We start from the raw sequence: 14,304 nt of genomic DNA on the forward strand, positions 1-14,304 counted from the left end.
ATAGATGCTGTTACTTCCAAAGACACAGTCCTTGGCTTTCTCTGTCCCCTTATCTGCTTAAGGAATCTTGAATCACACAAGAGCAGCTTCTTGACATCAGCCTTTGAAAACAGAAGACTCAAATACAATAGTTATTTATTATATTATTATTACTTATAATAGTTACTTACGCAAATGATGAAACCTGCTTTAGATGACCCTACTTGAGCAGGGGATTTAGACTAGATCATCTCTCATGCCAACCATAGGCTGTGTGGCCTGTCCTTTCCTCCTGGATGGCCCTCTTACAGGAGGCCATCCCTCACATCAAGGTCTGGCATGGCATGTGTCCCCACCACTCAGCGCCTGCTGGGTTGCAGCCAACAGTGGAGGAAAAGGTTCTCCTTGGTGGCAAACACAGAGGCTAACCCAGTCTTGCCCTTGACTATGGTAGGAGGCATTTGGCCAGCCTCAGTCCTTGCACCTCATTGTCAATGCAGAGTATCACCTGCCTCACCCAGTAACAAGTCACTAGTATGGCAAAGCACACACACAGATTTACATTAGCAGTACAACTACTACAGGGTGCAGCAGCACTTTGAAGATGCTGATGGCAGTGGGGGACCAGCCAAAGAAAATTTCCCACCAGTGGGGTTCTCCCACCCTCTTAATTGGTTCCATTCCCTGCTTTATAATACTACCATCATATTAGAATCTTTCTAGCTTCTGCCTTAGCATTTTCTAGCAGCTGCTGTGAATGCATGCTCTAAACATCTCTTTTACAAGTGACAAACCCATACAAGGTGTAGTTTCTTATTAGCAACTGGATATGAAATACAGGGGGTTTACACACAAAATCACAGCCTCTAATACTAGCTACATTGCAAGCACACATATTCAAGTTATTACTTTTCAGTTGCCCCCAGGTGATGTTTTACAAATCATTCCTTTTTCTCTTCCTCTGACACATTCTGCTGGGCATCTTCAAGGTCAGCTCCTGCAGCTGAGGTATCGGGTTCTTTAACTTGTCTATCCAGCTCACAGTATGGCTTGACAAACTTTGCAAGCAGTGACTGCAGACCTGTACTTAAGAGGACACAAACATACCCCCTCCCCAAGGTTATCAGTTCTACTGACCCTACCCATTTCTGCAGGCCCAAGGGATCACACTACCACATTTGCCTTTAAGCCGCATGGATTTACACACTTGGCAAATGAGGACTGAGCTGTTGACTGACAGTCAGGGCAAGACCTGAAAAAAATCTGCTTTGCTTGAGAAGACAGGTTAAACTGCCTCCTTAAAGCAGCAGCATTCTGATGAAAAAAAAAGGAATGTGAAGCAGCTGCAGAGTTAAAGGGCCAGGAATGCAACCCAATATGACCGATAAAAACAGAATAATTAGTGCAGAAGCCCTACAAGCCTCTGCTCCGACATCTTGACCATAGATGAAGAGGAGCTTTGGTGCTGCTGGAAGGCAGAGGTGGCTGGCACTTCTTGTTCACTGATGTACATGCAGAATCAAAAGCAATACTTACTAACCACACTGTCACATTGAACCCTTATATTTGATCAGCCTGTCAGTGTCCCAGGAAGGATGAGACCCTTGTGTCCAACCAGCCTGTCTGCCTCCCATTGTGGGAGCCCTACTGGACAGCCCACTGTATCAGAGGGTGATTTAACTAACCTGTTCAGGGACCCATGCTGACAGCGTCACTGAATCAAATCCCTTATGTGCTGTTGATAGCACACTGGCTGCAAAACAAGCTTGAAGCAATACACAAAAAAATGAAAGGGTTAATATCAATAAAACAAAAACAGGATGAAACACTCTCTAGACTTCCTGTAGCTGTGAGTGACCATCTCAAGAAGGTGTCCCACCATTGATGTTCTATTTCTTCACTCTTTCCAGAATTTGGTGTATCTTTTCCACATCATGATGGACAGCAATCAGAGTCTTTCATCCATTTTCTTGAGCTTGCTTCCACAGTCATTTCGGATATTCATGTTGTAGCAAGTTTCTTGTCAAGTTGAGATTCATTCCAATGGGGTTGGCAGCAAATCTTGAATGAGCATGTAATTAGACTGCCCCCAATACTTCAATAGATCGAAAGGGCATTTTTCACTCCATGGCTCCAGCCACACCTGAGTACAGGATTCCCACCTATCCCACAAAGTACTCGACGGCTCCGGTGTCCGTCCTGGCCATTCCCCACCGGTGGAGCACTGGGACCGAAGCAGAGGGCGTCTTTCCCTTGAACATGATTACCCAACCCTATCAAGTAACTACGGGGGCTTCACTGCCTTCTCCATTTTTTTTTTTTTTTTTTAGTCGCTAACCCTGCTCTGCGGCGGCTACAAGCGCCTGCCTGCCCGGCAGCAGCTACAAGTGCCTGCCCGGCAGCCGCACTCCTGCTTTAACCCTTTCTTGCCCAGAATGTTAATCTGCTACCCATTAAAAACTTCTACGCGAGACCAACAACAGAAATACACGGAACACCGTCTCTTGGTGCAGCTACACACTGCACTGACCAAGCCCTGCCCTCAACACACACACACGTAAAGGATCCCACAAGCACACTCCGCACAACTACAATATTTGAAACACACAAAATCCAGACAAACAGTCATTACCCGCTCTGCGGCCGCACGTACAGAACGTGGCACAAGCCGGTAGCTATGCTCCCCCACTACACGGCCCCACGTACCAAACGTGCCGCAATCCGATACCAGTGTAACCCCACTACACGGCCCCACGTACAGAACAGGGCGCAATCCAGTAGTTGTGCTCCCCCACTTCGTAGTTATACGTAGTTATAACCTGGTAGCAGTGCACTCCGCTACTCGGCCCCACTAATCCTTGTTATACCCAGCTATTCCTCTCACGCTCTCTCAAAGCCGGAATCCCACCCTCGTCGCCATTTGTGTTCCGGAGTTCGAGGAAAGGAGCGGCACATCCGGATAGGTCTCTAAGGGTACAGAGTCTTCCGGGGAGGGGCCAAAGCCGTACGTTCCGGGGAGGAGCCAAAGCCGTACGTTCCGGGGAGGGGCCAAAGCCGTACGTTCCGGGGAGGGGCCAAAGCCGTACGTTCCGGGGAGGGGCCAAAGCCGTACGTTCCGGGGAGGCGCCTAAGCCATAAATAGCGTGGAGGCCCGCCCGCGCACAAATAGTGGTTTTCTGTTCGTGTGAGCTGACGCGGGGATCGTTTTCTGGTGTCACTGACACATGGCTTCGTCTGACTTGGAGCGCAAACGAAAGGAGCCCGAGCCCAAGGTCGGCAGCGAGGAAGCGGCGGCAGGAGACGAGGAGGATGAGGAGGAAGGCTGGGTTGGGCCGCACCCGGGGGAAGCTGCACAGGCGAAAAAGAGGAGAGGTAACATGAGGGGGGAATCTTCACCTGCCTGCCTCTTCCTTGAGGGGCGGCCGGGGAGGTGTCCGTGGCGCTGCCCGGTCGCGGTCCGCAGCACAGAGAGCGATCGTCTCCAGGCCCCAGCGGGAGCGGTCCCAGCCTCTGGCGACTGGTAGTTGTGTCGCTGTCGGGGGATGCCCCGGGTGGATGGGAAGAGCCCGTGGCCTGAAACCGTGTCTCGTACATAAAACGACCGGGTCGTGGGGGGACTCTTGGGTGCAGAATTACTGGCCGGGGACGCTGTATTTCTGTGTTCTGTGAAGCGCACCCTCAAGCTAAGAGTTCCTGCTTGCAGTGCCAGCACTGCTGAAGCCGTGCTGCTGTCAGCTGTGAGATTAACTCTTTTCTGGGTCACTGCGCTAAACTGAGGGAGTAGGAAAAGCCTAGGTACTGGTTTGCCTGGCAATTCACAGCTCTCTGGGTGTCACTATAAAGTAAATTTGAGTTTATCGGTGCTCAGCAGGTGCAAACCTACTGGTTCAGCAACAAATGCCATTGTGCAGGTATTAATGGTTAGAATGTAAAAATCAGAGTCAGAAGCAGAAAACGCGATCATTTTAGGTGGGCCAGTTAAACAATTAAATAGGTAGGCGCTGCGACTTAGAATTTAAGCTGCGATACCTCTGTGGAATCTTGAATCTCTTAAAAATCACAGGGATACATTAGGGTGTTGAAAAAAATGAGGTGTGGATGGCCATCTGTCAGTAACTTAAAATTTTTTATATTCTGTGATTTTCTGTGACACTAATATTTTTTTTTATATGTTCAGGCAAGGTAATAGTTGCTTTAAATGGGGGTGCCTGTTTGGGTTAGAGTTTGAGTACCTTTAGTCTGCCAAGTATCAGTAAGTCCAAGTACAAAGCCAGAGTAAACCCCTTTTATTATAGCATATTCTTGATTAAGATGGGAGTAAGCAATTCATGGTGAAAAGTGAGGGAAAAAACAAGCTACATATGCCTTTATAAATGAAATTAATCTTGATTTTTCTTTTTATTCTGTTTAGTTCTTGAGTTTGAACATGTTTATCTTGCAAATCTGCCATGTGCTTCGATGTATGAACGCAGCTACATGCACAGAGATGTCATCACACATGTTGCATGTACTAAGTAAGTAGTCCTTTTTTTCCCACCGTATCTCATTGTCATAGATGTATTTTTGTATATACTAGGAGGTTTTCATTATAGAATTTTAATAATGGAAATTTTCAGTATCCAGAGGGGCTATTCTGAGGTGTTTGTTTTTTGTTTTTGTTTTTTTGTTTGTTTTTTAAACTTAAGTCCAAAAGAAAGGGCTTGCTGAAAAGCAAGGTAAATATTGTTTAAATAGACTAAAAGAAGCTCTTAAAATCCTTATTGCAGTGTGCAGTATATACAGGAATAAGAGTAACCTGCATCTGAACAAAACATGATTCAGCAGAACTGCATGGATTGAGGAGATAGCTTTCTTCCCTTTATGTACACACGCACACATTAGTTAATAGTAACTACTGTGAAATCAGACTTAAAATAGGAGAAAAAATTATGCAGTGAAAAAGGAGAGTATTGTATATTTCTTCAGTTCAGTTTGTTGACTTTTCAGAGATCAGTAATTTTGGTTGTTATTTTCTTTTGTAATTGTAGGACAGATTTTATTATAACAGCCAGTCATGATGGACATGTGAAATTCTGGAAAAAAATAGAAGAAGGAATCGAGTTTGTTAAACACTTCCGGAGTCACCTCGGTAAGTTGCTTTTTGTTCTTTAAAGGAGCTTACTTTCCCTGCACCCTTGCTGTTAGTAAGAAGAGGGAGTGTAAATAAAGATGTGAGGAATTTTGAGATTCATTTACTGCAGTCAGTGATTAGATAGCGTCCACCTATCTTCATCCATTCCCCTGTCCTGTTACATCTTGGTCCCAGACTTTGTTTTCAGTTGTTTTTTTTTTTTTAATTAACATCTTAGATGAAAATGGTTGCCTTTATAAGCTTTCATTTTTGTATATAAGTAGTTCATTATCATGTATCTGTTTCTAAACAGTGATAGGATACAATGTGTTGTATTTTGGGGGGTTGTTTTTGTTTTGTTTGGTTTTTTCCTACTGCTTTTTATTATTAAAGTCAGGTAGCTGTTTTATCAGATAAGGTGGAGAAACAGCTACCAAACAGGTTTAAACCTCTGTAGTGTTTTTTTGTTTTTGCTGTGGAATATTGAAATGAAGAATGTCCCTTTCCTGTGTGTTAATAGTATGTTAACTTTTTAAATAGGTGTTATTGAGAGTATTGCTGTTAGTTCAGAGGGGGCATTATTCTGTTCAGTTGGAGATGACAAAGCAATGAAGGTGTTTGATGTGGTTAACTTTGATATGATCAACATGCTGAAACTGAGGTAAGTGATGACTTAGTTCTTGAAAATGTTTTGTTGATACTGTAAATTGGAATTATTATAAATGGGAGTAGGTCAGTAATTTGGCCAATTCTTGCCCATGTCTTAGCAATTTCCTTATCTCTGTAGTTGCTAACAAGCCTAATGTCCTTGAAGTTAACTCATTTACAACCTCATTCTTCAACAGCGTCCTGCAGCTCAGCCCCTGCTGCAGCAGGACCTCTACCAGGGCGCACCGCGTGCAGCCCTGCCCATTGTGCACCCTCCCCTCACCAGACCAGTGCAGGCACTCTCTGCACCCCGAGCTCTGCACTGCAGCCTCCCCTCTCATCGGCTCTCTCTGGGTGCCTACGCTGGCCACCACTGGGGCAGCCTCGACGCGCCGTGGTCGCTCGCGCTCCCTGGGGCAGGTTTTTACCCACTCAGGGCTGGTGCCGCTGCTTCAGGCTCCGCCCCCTGTGAGTCAGCTGCTCGCTCTCGTCAGCTGAGCTGCCGGCTCCTGGGCAGGTCCTGTCGAGGACTTGAGGCTCCCTCGGTGGCTCTTGGCGCTCTGAGTTGAGGCTCCTGGACGCTGATCTCCCCCCTGCGCCAGTGTTGGAGGCGTCCTCTCTCGAGCTACTCACCTCAGCAACTGAATTCATAAAAGTTACTGAGTCATACAAGTTGGGTACTAGTCATTAATGCCACTTGTGCTATCTAGCTGGGTTTCCATCCTTATTCTTGTTTTATACCCACCTTCTCCCTTCACATTCTGTCATATCCTCTTTATAAAATGAAATGTGAGCAACAGCAATGGGCTGAGCCGTCCACTGAATGTGTTTTTTTTGGAAAAGCCTGGTTGTAACACTTGAATTTTGGGAAGACAAATATTAGCAAGACTAGTAAATACAGTTCAAAATACTAGAAAATACTAGTTCAAAATTTGCCTCTGATTATTTGATTTCAAGTTTATAGTGTAAATGTATTCTTATCTAAATAACACCATTCCTTATTAGTTTTGTTGTGTTTTCTCCTTCCACTCTTCATTGCAGCTACCACCCTGGTCAGTGTGAATGGGTATATTGCCCTGGAGATGCCATATCTTCTATTGCAACATCTGAGAAGAGCACAGGAAAAATATTCATATATGATGGACGAGGAAATAACCAGCCGCTTCATGTTTTTGATAAACTCCATACATCTCCTCTTACTCAGATACGGTTGAACCCTGTTTACAAAGTAGTAGTGTCTTCTGACAAGTCTGGAATGATTGAGTACTGGACTGGTACTCCTCATGACTACAGATTTCCCAAGAATGTGAACTGGGAGTATAAAACAGATACTGATCTATACGAATTTGCCAAATGCAAGGCTTACCCATCCAGTATAAGTTTTTCACCTGATGGCAAGAAAATGGCCACTCTTGGGTCTGACAGAAAAGTTAGAATCTTCCGGTTTCTGACAGGGAAGCTCATGAGAGTCTTCGATGAATCTCTGAGTGTGAGTTTGGTTTTGCTTCTCTTCCTTTGGGATGTTTTCTCTACTTGAATTCATTTACTAGCACATTCACCTAAGTTGTCTGTTTCTGAAGCTGAGCTTCCTTGCTATATTTTTCATGTAGAAAAGGCTTTCCATGTTGTCTTCCTTGTCTCTTTTATTGCTTTGCCCCAAAATTAATTCTTACTGATTTAGGTTAGTTATGTAATGTAACAGGTGTTGATTTTCTCTGTGCATTCATACTGCTAGATAACATCACAATAATGAATTTTTCATTTTCTAAGAAATTTGTTAGACAGCTACACAATTTTCTTTCTTTGCTTAAACCTAGTACTACAACATGCCTATTGGTCATTAGAATAGAATATTACTTCTATTTATGTTACTCAGTTGAGTGGAGTAGGTTGAATTCTGTGTTTTCTAAAGGTTTGATCAGTGATTTGCTGGATCAAAGGTTTAAAATACATTTACAAAGTAGTGATGAGTTTTTTTTTTTTTCTCCCCTTTTTTTCTGTAGATGTTTACCGAGCTTCAGCAGATGAGACAGCAACTTCCAGATATGGAGTTTGGCCGACGAATGGCAGTTGAGCGTGAGCTAGAGAAAGTGGATGCAGTAAGATTAGTTAATATAATTTTTGATGAAACTGGACACTTCGTTCTCTATGGAACAATGTTGGGCATTAAGGTCATAAATGTAGAGACTAACAGGTAAGCTCCAATGAGACATTGAGATAAATGTGGTCTATATTTAGTCAAACTTGGTATGACTGTGTGGGTCTCCAGTTGTCTCTGTTTTATTTAGGCTGTTTAGATTAGACTGTAGATAATATACTGCCATGCTTCATAATGAATTGTTGCAGTTTAAAGGTTAGTAAAATGAAGAGAAAACATGGGAAGCATATTTATATTAAAAACATATAATCAATTAATCTCTGGCTAAATGGGTGTGGTAATGTAAAGTAAATATGGATCATGCTATTGGTATTTTATCGTGTAAGGGAGCTGACTAGTCTTGCAGCCAAAAAGGAGAATTTCTCTGACTGTGAGCAGCTAACAGTAGTTACACCTTTTACCATCTTGTATTTCAGGTGTATTCGTATCTTGGGAAAACAAGAGAACATCAGAATGATGCAGTTAGCATTGTTCCAAGGAGTAGCAAGGAAACATCATGCTGCAATCACTATAGAGATGAAGGCATCTGAAAATCCTGTGCTCCAGAATAACCAAACAGATCCTACAGTAATCTGCACAGCTTTTAAAAAAAATAGGTTCTACATGGTATGTATGGTTTCTATTTAAATTTTGTGACTTGATACGTAAGTCTACTACTTAAGCAGCTACTCATGTACTTGTATATTCATTCTGTGTTTTTTTCTGTAAGTAATGTAAGACATTTCTGAGACACTTGCTATTTTTCATAAAATTTGCTCTTTTTTTCTGTAGTTTTTTGTTAATGCAGTATTGGATTAAGAGGATTTAGTTTGACTTTGTAGTGAAACTAGAAGTTTTGGGATGAAACCTGCCAGTTTGAATATAAAGGAACAATTTGATACTCTCCATGCTTAAGATTGTTGATTCTTAAGTATGGCAGGCTTTCTGTTGAAAAGGGGAGGAAGTTTAAAGATAACAGATTAGGTGGAGTTACTTGGATTTGCATGTAGTTATACTGAAATTTGTGACTGTGGAAGTGCTGGTAACACACAACACTGAAATGCAAGGATAAACTGTCTTAAGAATTTTCTTCCTGCATTTCAAATGTACCTGGGTGCTTAACAGGTCAAATAATTACATTGATGTCTTGGGTGCAGAGCGCTGCTTAAGATAAGGGGGAAAAAGAGAAAATCAAACAATTAACCTTCTGTTCTTTTGTTTTTCAGTTTACTAAACGTGAACCAGAAGATACAAAGAGTGCAGAGTCTGACAGAGATGTGTTTAATGAGAAACCTTCTAAAGAAGAGGTTATGGCAGCCACTCAGGCAGAAGGTCCCAAAAGAGTTTCAGACAGTGCCATTATACACACAAGCATGGGAGATATTCATGTCAAGCTTTTTCCTGTTGAGTACGTATTTGGTTTTATGTATGTATTTGGTAATTCTGTTATTTCATTTTTCTTCTTCCTTCTGTGTTTTTTGGTGGCAGTATTCAAGACTTATATTTCAAGCTAGGAGTAATTATTTTCTTCCTTTTTTTTTTTTTACTGTCCTTATTTCCTCCCAGCTGAGCTCTGAATTTAGTATCTAAGATTAATGAGATTAAAAAATCTAAAGAAGAGCATGTGGCTTTGTATGCCCTTTAAATCTTTGGCTGTGTGCTTGTGGAATGAAGTTATGAAACTGTGATGGTTACTTGGGAAGACAGACAACATCACTCTGAATGTCACCTCCTGTCCTTTTAACCCCATTTTATATGCTGAGCATGGTGCCATATGGTGTGGGCTATCCCTTGGGTCAGTTGTGGTCAGCAGTCCCAGCTGTGTGCTTCCTGACTTCTTGTGCACCCCCAGCGTGCTCACTGGTGGGGTGGTGTCAGAAGCAGAAAAGGCCTTGGATCTGTTTAAGCATTGGAATAGCTGAAGAATCCCTCCTATGCAACCATGCAATTTTATACTCAGGTGTTTTTTGCTTCCAGCTCTGGGTTTCAGGAGGTGGGAATTTGTTTCCTTATTTGATGAAAGTTGTTCTTTCTGCAGACTGCTAAAACACTGCTCAGTGTAAAAGAATCTTAGACTCAGCTGAAATCTTGATGACCTTGCCACAATAGTTTTATATTTACCATAGCCTGTATTTTCTGTTATATGTTTTTAGATGCCCCAAAACGGTGGAAAACTTCTGTGTGCACAGCAGAAATGGTTATTACAATGGACACATATTTCACCGTATCATCAAGGTAACGTGTAAAAAATTTTTTTGTTGTTGGTTTAGATAATGTACCTTTGTGGTCAGTCCCCTCTGTTAACCCCTTCATTTCCCTTTTGCAGAAAGGATTTCTGTAATGGCTTCAGAGTTACCTCTAGTCTTTATCACTCACTAGAGTTGTTTAGTAGTTGTTCTGTAACTGGCAAGGTGGAAGAAAAACGAAAATTGAAAGACAATTCAGAAATCTTGCTTCAGACTTTGTTTCATGTCAGGGGCATTTCTTGTAAGGCTTATTACTTTTGTTGCACTAGAATCAAGCTGATGCAGCCTGAATGTTTGCAGAAGGTGCAGGTAGTCAGATTTCTGTTAGTTCAAAGGAACAGTGAGTAAGCTTGTTTTTTCAGAAGTACTCAGTTGTCTTGTCAGAAGCCCTGAATGCTTTGTTCCTTATCCACAGCAACTTAACACTCAGGTTGTTTTGAAAAGATTGAAGTAAGTTTAAAAACCAGTGTCACCTGGTGTAAACCTCTATTTTTTATTTATTCTATGTGATGTAATATTTCATTTCTTTGCAGGGGTTCATGATTCAGACTGGTGACCCAACTGGTACAGGAATGGGAGGTGAAAGTATTTGGGGAGGAGAATTTGAAGATGAATTTCATTCAACTTTACGACATGACAGGCCATACACACTCAGCATGGCTAATGCAGGACCAAATACCAATGGATCCCAGTTTTTTGTAACAGTAGTGCCAACGGTAAGTAATATTAAAAGCTCAATTGAAAATAGTTAGCTTCTATCTACATACATTCTATCTACATACATTTAGTTGTAGCATGTATTTTTTTTCTGATGGAAAAAGGAACACACTAGTACTACTAGTGCCAAAACTCAGAAATTTTGGTATGTGAATCATACAGATACAAAACAAATCCTTAAACATAACGCTTAAAGAAACTGCAGTTTTAGAACACTTATTTCAAAATCGTGTCTCTTTAAAAAAGCAGCCTTCTACCAGAATTTTAAGGCTTATTAAGTTATATCAGTGCCTATATTCACATTGCTAATTGGGCAACCTCTGTGAACATGATTTTGAATTAAGTAGTGTTCTGGACTGGCAGCTACAATCCAGCTGTGAAAATACCATGAGATGCACTATAGAGAACCAGCATTTCTCTGAACTGAGAATACACTTACACTTTTAAGAAAACAATTGAAAAGGTGAGCTTAAACGCATATAAATATGCATTGGATGCACTCTGGTATTTACTTACATGGTAATATTTACATAGTGTTAAGTTTCATAATCTGAACATATAAAATGTATCCATGTACACTTACTGTAGGTCAGTCTCTTTCTGGTTTGGTGCCTAACCTACATGCTGCATTCTATTTTAATATGTTTTTTCTTTTTCTCCTGTGCCTCCAAACAGCCATGGCTGGACAACAAGCACAGCGTGTTCGGACGGGTGACTAAAGGAATGGAAGTTGTTCAGAGAATCTCAAATGTAAAAGTCAATCCCAAAACTGACAAACCGTATGAAGATATCAGCATCATTAATATCACAGTGAAGTGAGACCCAAAACAGGAACTAGAAAGAACAGAAACATTTTTGTTCTAGATGTGATAAATGCCATGACAGAGCAATCATAGAATAGTTGGGTTGGAAAGGACCTTAAGATCACCTAGTTCCAACCCCCTGCCATGGGCAGGGACACCTCACACTAAAATATGTCACCCAAGGCTTTGTCCAACCTGGCCTTGAACACTGCCAGGGATGGAGCATTCACAACCTCCCTGTGCAACCCATTCCAGTGCCTCACCACCCTAACAGAAGAAATTTCTTCCTTATATCCAGTCTAAATCAATACTTAAGGTCCTTTCCAACCCTAAGATCATCTCATTGGTTTTACTATTTTTAATGTACCTGAAGTGCCCTAAATCTGTATTTCTGGTAATTTTGTATTTTAAAATAAAAACAGCTGCATGTTTCTTACGAAGTCTGCTGTTTTCCTTTTAGCTCTTCTATGGAAGAAGAATAAAAACACACACCATGCCTCATATTAGTGTTTATAAAGTAGGATCAGGGTATAGTTTGTGATTATTTTTTTTTTCATGTTTATTTGCATTTTTCAAATCTAATCCTTTTCATAGTATTGAAATCCTTGTCAAAGGAAAAGGTCATAAATCCCAAGCTCTTCAGTCAATGTACGTGCATCTCAGATTAAGTTATGATACAGGTTGTTATAAAAAGGTATATAATCTACCTTTGTCCTTTAAGAATGGACGTGTATGTGTCTTCTGTGGACAAGAGCAAGGATCAGCTCTTGGAATGCCAGCACATGGAATCCTGAGCAACGTGTTTGGCATTGCCAATGTTAATTTCTTTCAGTGTGTGCTGTTTCATTATTTTAGTCTAGGGTGTCTGTTTCTGGCTTCATTTTTAGCCAGGCCTGCAAATAATATTACTTTTACTAAAATGCTTAATTTAAAATGGTGCTCATTTCAAACTTCCATCAGATGTTTCTGATGCAGACCTCAATGAAAGCCCAGACACCTTCTCAAGCTGTTGTGAATCTGTGGCTATGTTCTGTCCTGTTACTATGCTGGATAGCTAAAGCCACTCTAAATACAGTAACTTTAACTTCTGTTGTTGAGGTTCACATTAATGCCCCTGCACTCAGGATTTTACACTTCTGGTAACTTTGTTGATGAAGTGAGGCATACTGATCAAATTCAGTCCCTCAAAAGCTGCTTGGACTAGGAAGTTTTATCTTCACTGAGATAAAGGGATAGGTATCATTAGTGATCAGTAAGAAAATGCTACAGAGCACACCTTTATTATGAAATGATATTATGAAATGATTTATTATGACCTTAAAAAAATAGCAAGCTTATTGAAATTTGTTCTCAAAGTTTTAGACACTTTTATTGAAAAAACTGGTTTTCTGGGCAACTCAAATTGCAGCAGCTCATGAATTGTTTCTATTGGAAGATGCCTTTCAGTTCAGAGTAAGAACACAGAATAAAATCCGCGTGTACCACATAGTCCACAATAAATCTGAAGGTAGCATAGAGTTAAGACCATATCAAAAGAGAAAACATTATTTTTCACTTAGCTTAGACATACTGGTTTTGAGCTGAGATTCTTTAAAGAAAGCCACAACACAGTCACTGGATGTTGTATTTATTCAATTTCACAATTAAGTCAAAATCCTATGAAAAAGTTACTCAGTCTTTTCACATAATCCTCATAGTTAGTAATGCTTCAAGTAAGTTCTAGTTGAGAAAACACTCCAGTTACATACCACATATGTCAGTACACTAAACCTAAAGTTCAATAAAACTAGTGAAACAAGCTTAAATTTATAACTGAAGCAGTTTATATATAGTATTAATGTATAATACAAATAAACCTCTTAGTGTACCTTACACTGAAGAGTTCACAGATGGATGCAACAATTTCACAGTTACTTCAAGTCATCTTAAATAAATTCCATTTAAGAACACTTTTATGGCAGCATTCCATGTGTCACAAGCAATCCTTTGAAGTCAAAAGTATGAGTGATAATTTCTCCTCTGCCCTCAAATGTAATGTTACAAGAAATCCAAACTAGTCACCTTGAACTTTCTGAAGTAGAACTATTCTGAGAGGCATGTGTAACTGCAGCATAGCCAGCTCAATTAAAACTACAGAATCAGGATTTTTCTAAAGAATGCACATCTTCTCTGTTGAAAATATTCCAGGAAAAGGTATCTACCATGCTTAGCAGAACTTGTCCATATTTTAAAAAAAAGCTGTGAGGGGACAGTCAGCCCTGCCTAGGTCTGGGTCTGCTTGCCGTACAGCCCAAGCAGACAGACAAGACAGAGCAGCCAACTGTCTGTTGTTCAAGAAGTTACAGGCTCGGAAGCATCAACAATTTTTAGTTCATTTGGTGCAAGAAAAAAACACCTTTCACTCCTCTGTAAACCTCTTCCAAATTGATAAGGTTGTCTGAAGAAAGAGTGAATACCCCTTCTCTGTACCTACATACATATGTAGGCATTGAAGCTCATTTCTCAAACATTTACTTGTAAAGCTTAGTGTTCTTCCAACTACTACTCAAGTCATTAGAATTGCTGAACCATTTACATGACATTTAAGAAACAAGATAAAACTACAATAAAGTGTCATTTTGAGGAAGTAGTCCTTCACCCTGAAGTGCAACCGTACTAAATTAT

General features: G+C 40.9%; 1 protein-coding gene across 2 annotated transcripts; it reads left to right on the plus strand.

The window, feature by feature from the left end:
* The first annotated feature begins 3,203 nt into the window (after window positions 1-3,203).
* Window positions 3,204-11,665, plus strand: PPWD1 (peptidylprolyl isomerase domain and WD repeat containing 1). Of its 2 annotated transcripts, XM_062612299.1 has the most exons (11): window positions 3,204-3,351; window positions 4,391-4,493; window positions 5,007-5,107; window positions 5,630-5,750; window positions 6,779-7,226; window positions 7,741-7,931; window positions 8,312-8,501; window positions 9,101-9,282; window positions 10,028-10,109; window positions 10,654-10,836; window positions 11,513-11,665. In XM_062612299.1, the coding sequence occupies exons 1-11, from the start codon at window positions 3,204-3,206 to the stop codon at window positions 11,654-11,656; spliced, it is 1,893 nt and encodes a 630-aa protein (XP_062468283.1). In that variant the 3' UTR covers window positions 11,657-11,665. The 2 variants fall into 2 exon arrangements, with proteins under 2 accessions (XP_062468283.1, XP_062468284.1); XM_062612300.1 differs by lacking the exon at window positions 4,391-4,493 and having other exon boundaries at window positions 3,233-3,351.
* The last annotated feature ends 2,639 nt before the right edge of the window (window positions 11,666-14,304 follow it).

The sequence above is a fragment of the Pezoporus occidentalis genome, unplaced genomic scaffold, assembly GCF_034315485.1.
Source record: "Pezoporus occidentalis ecotype Australia unplaced genomic scaffold, CSIRO_AGI_Poc_V1 ctg16, whole genome shotgun sequence".
Classification (NCBI taxonomy): Eukaryota; Metazoa; Chordata; class Aves; order Psittaciformes; family Psittacidae; genus Pezoporus; species Pezoporus occidentalis.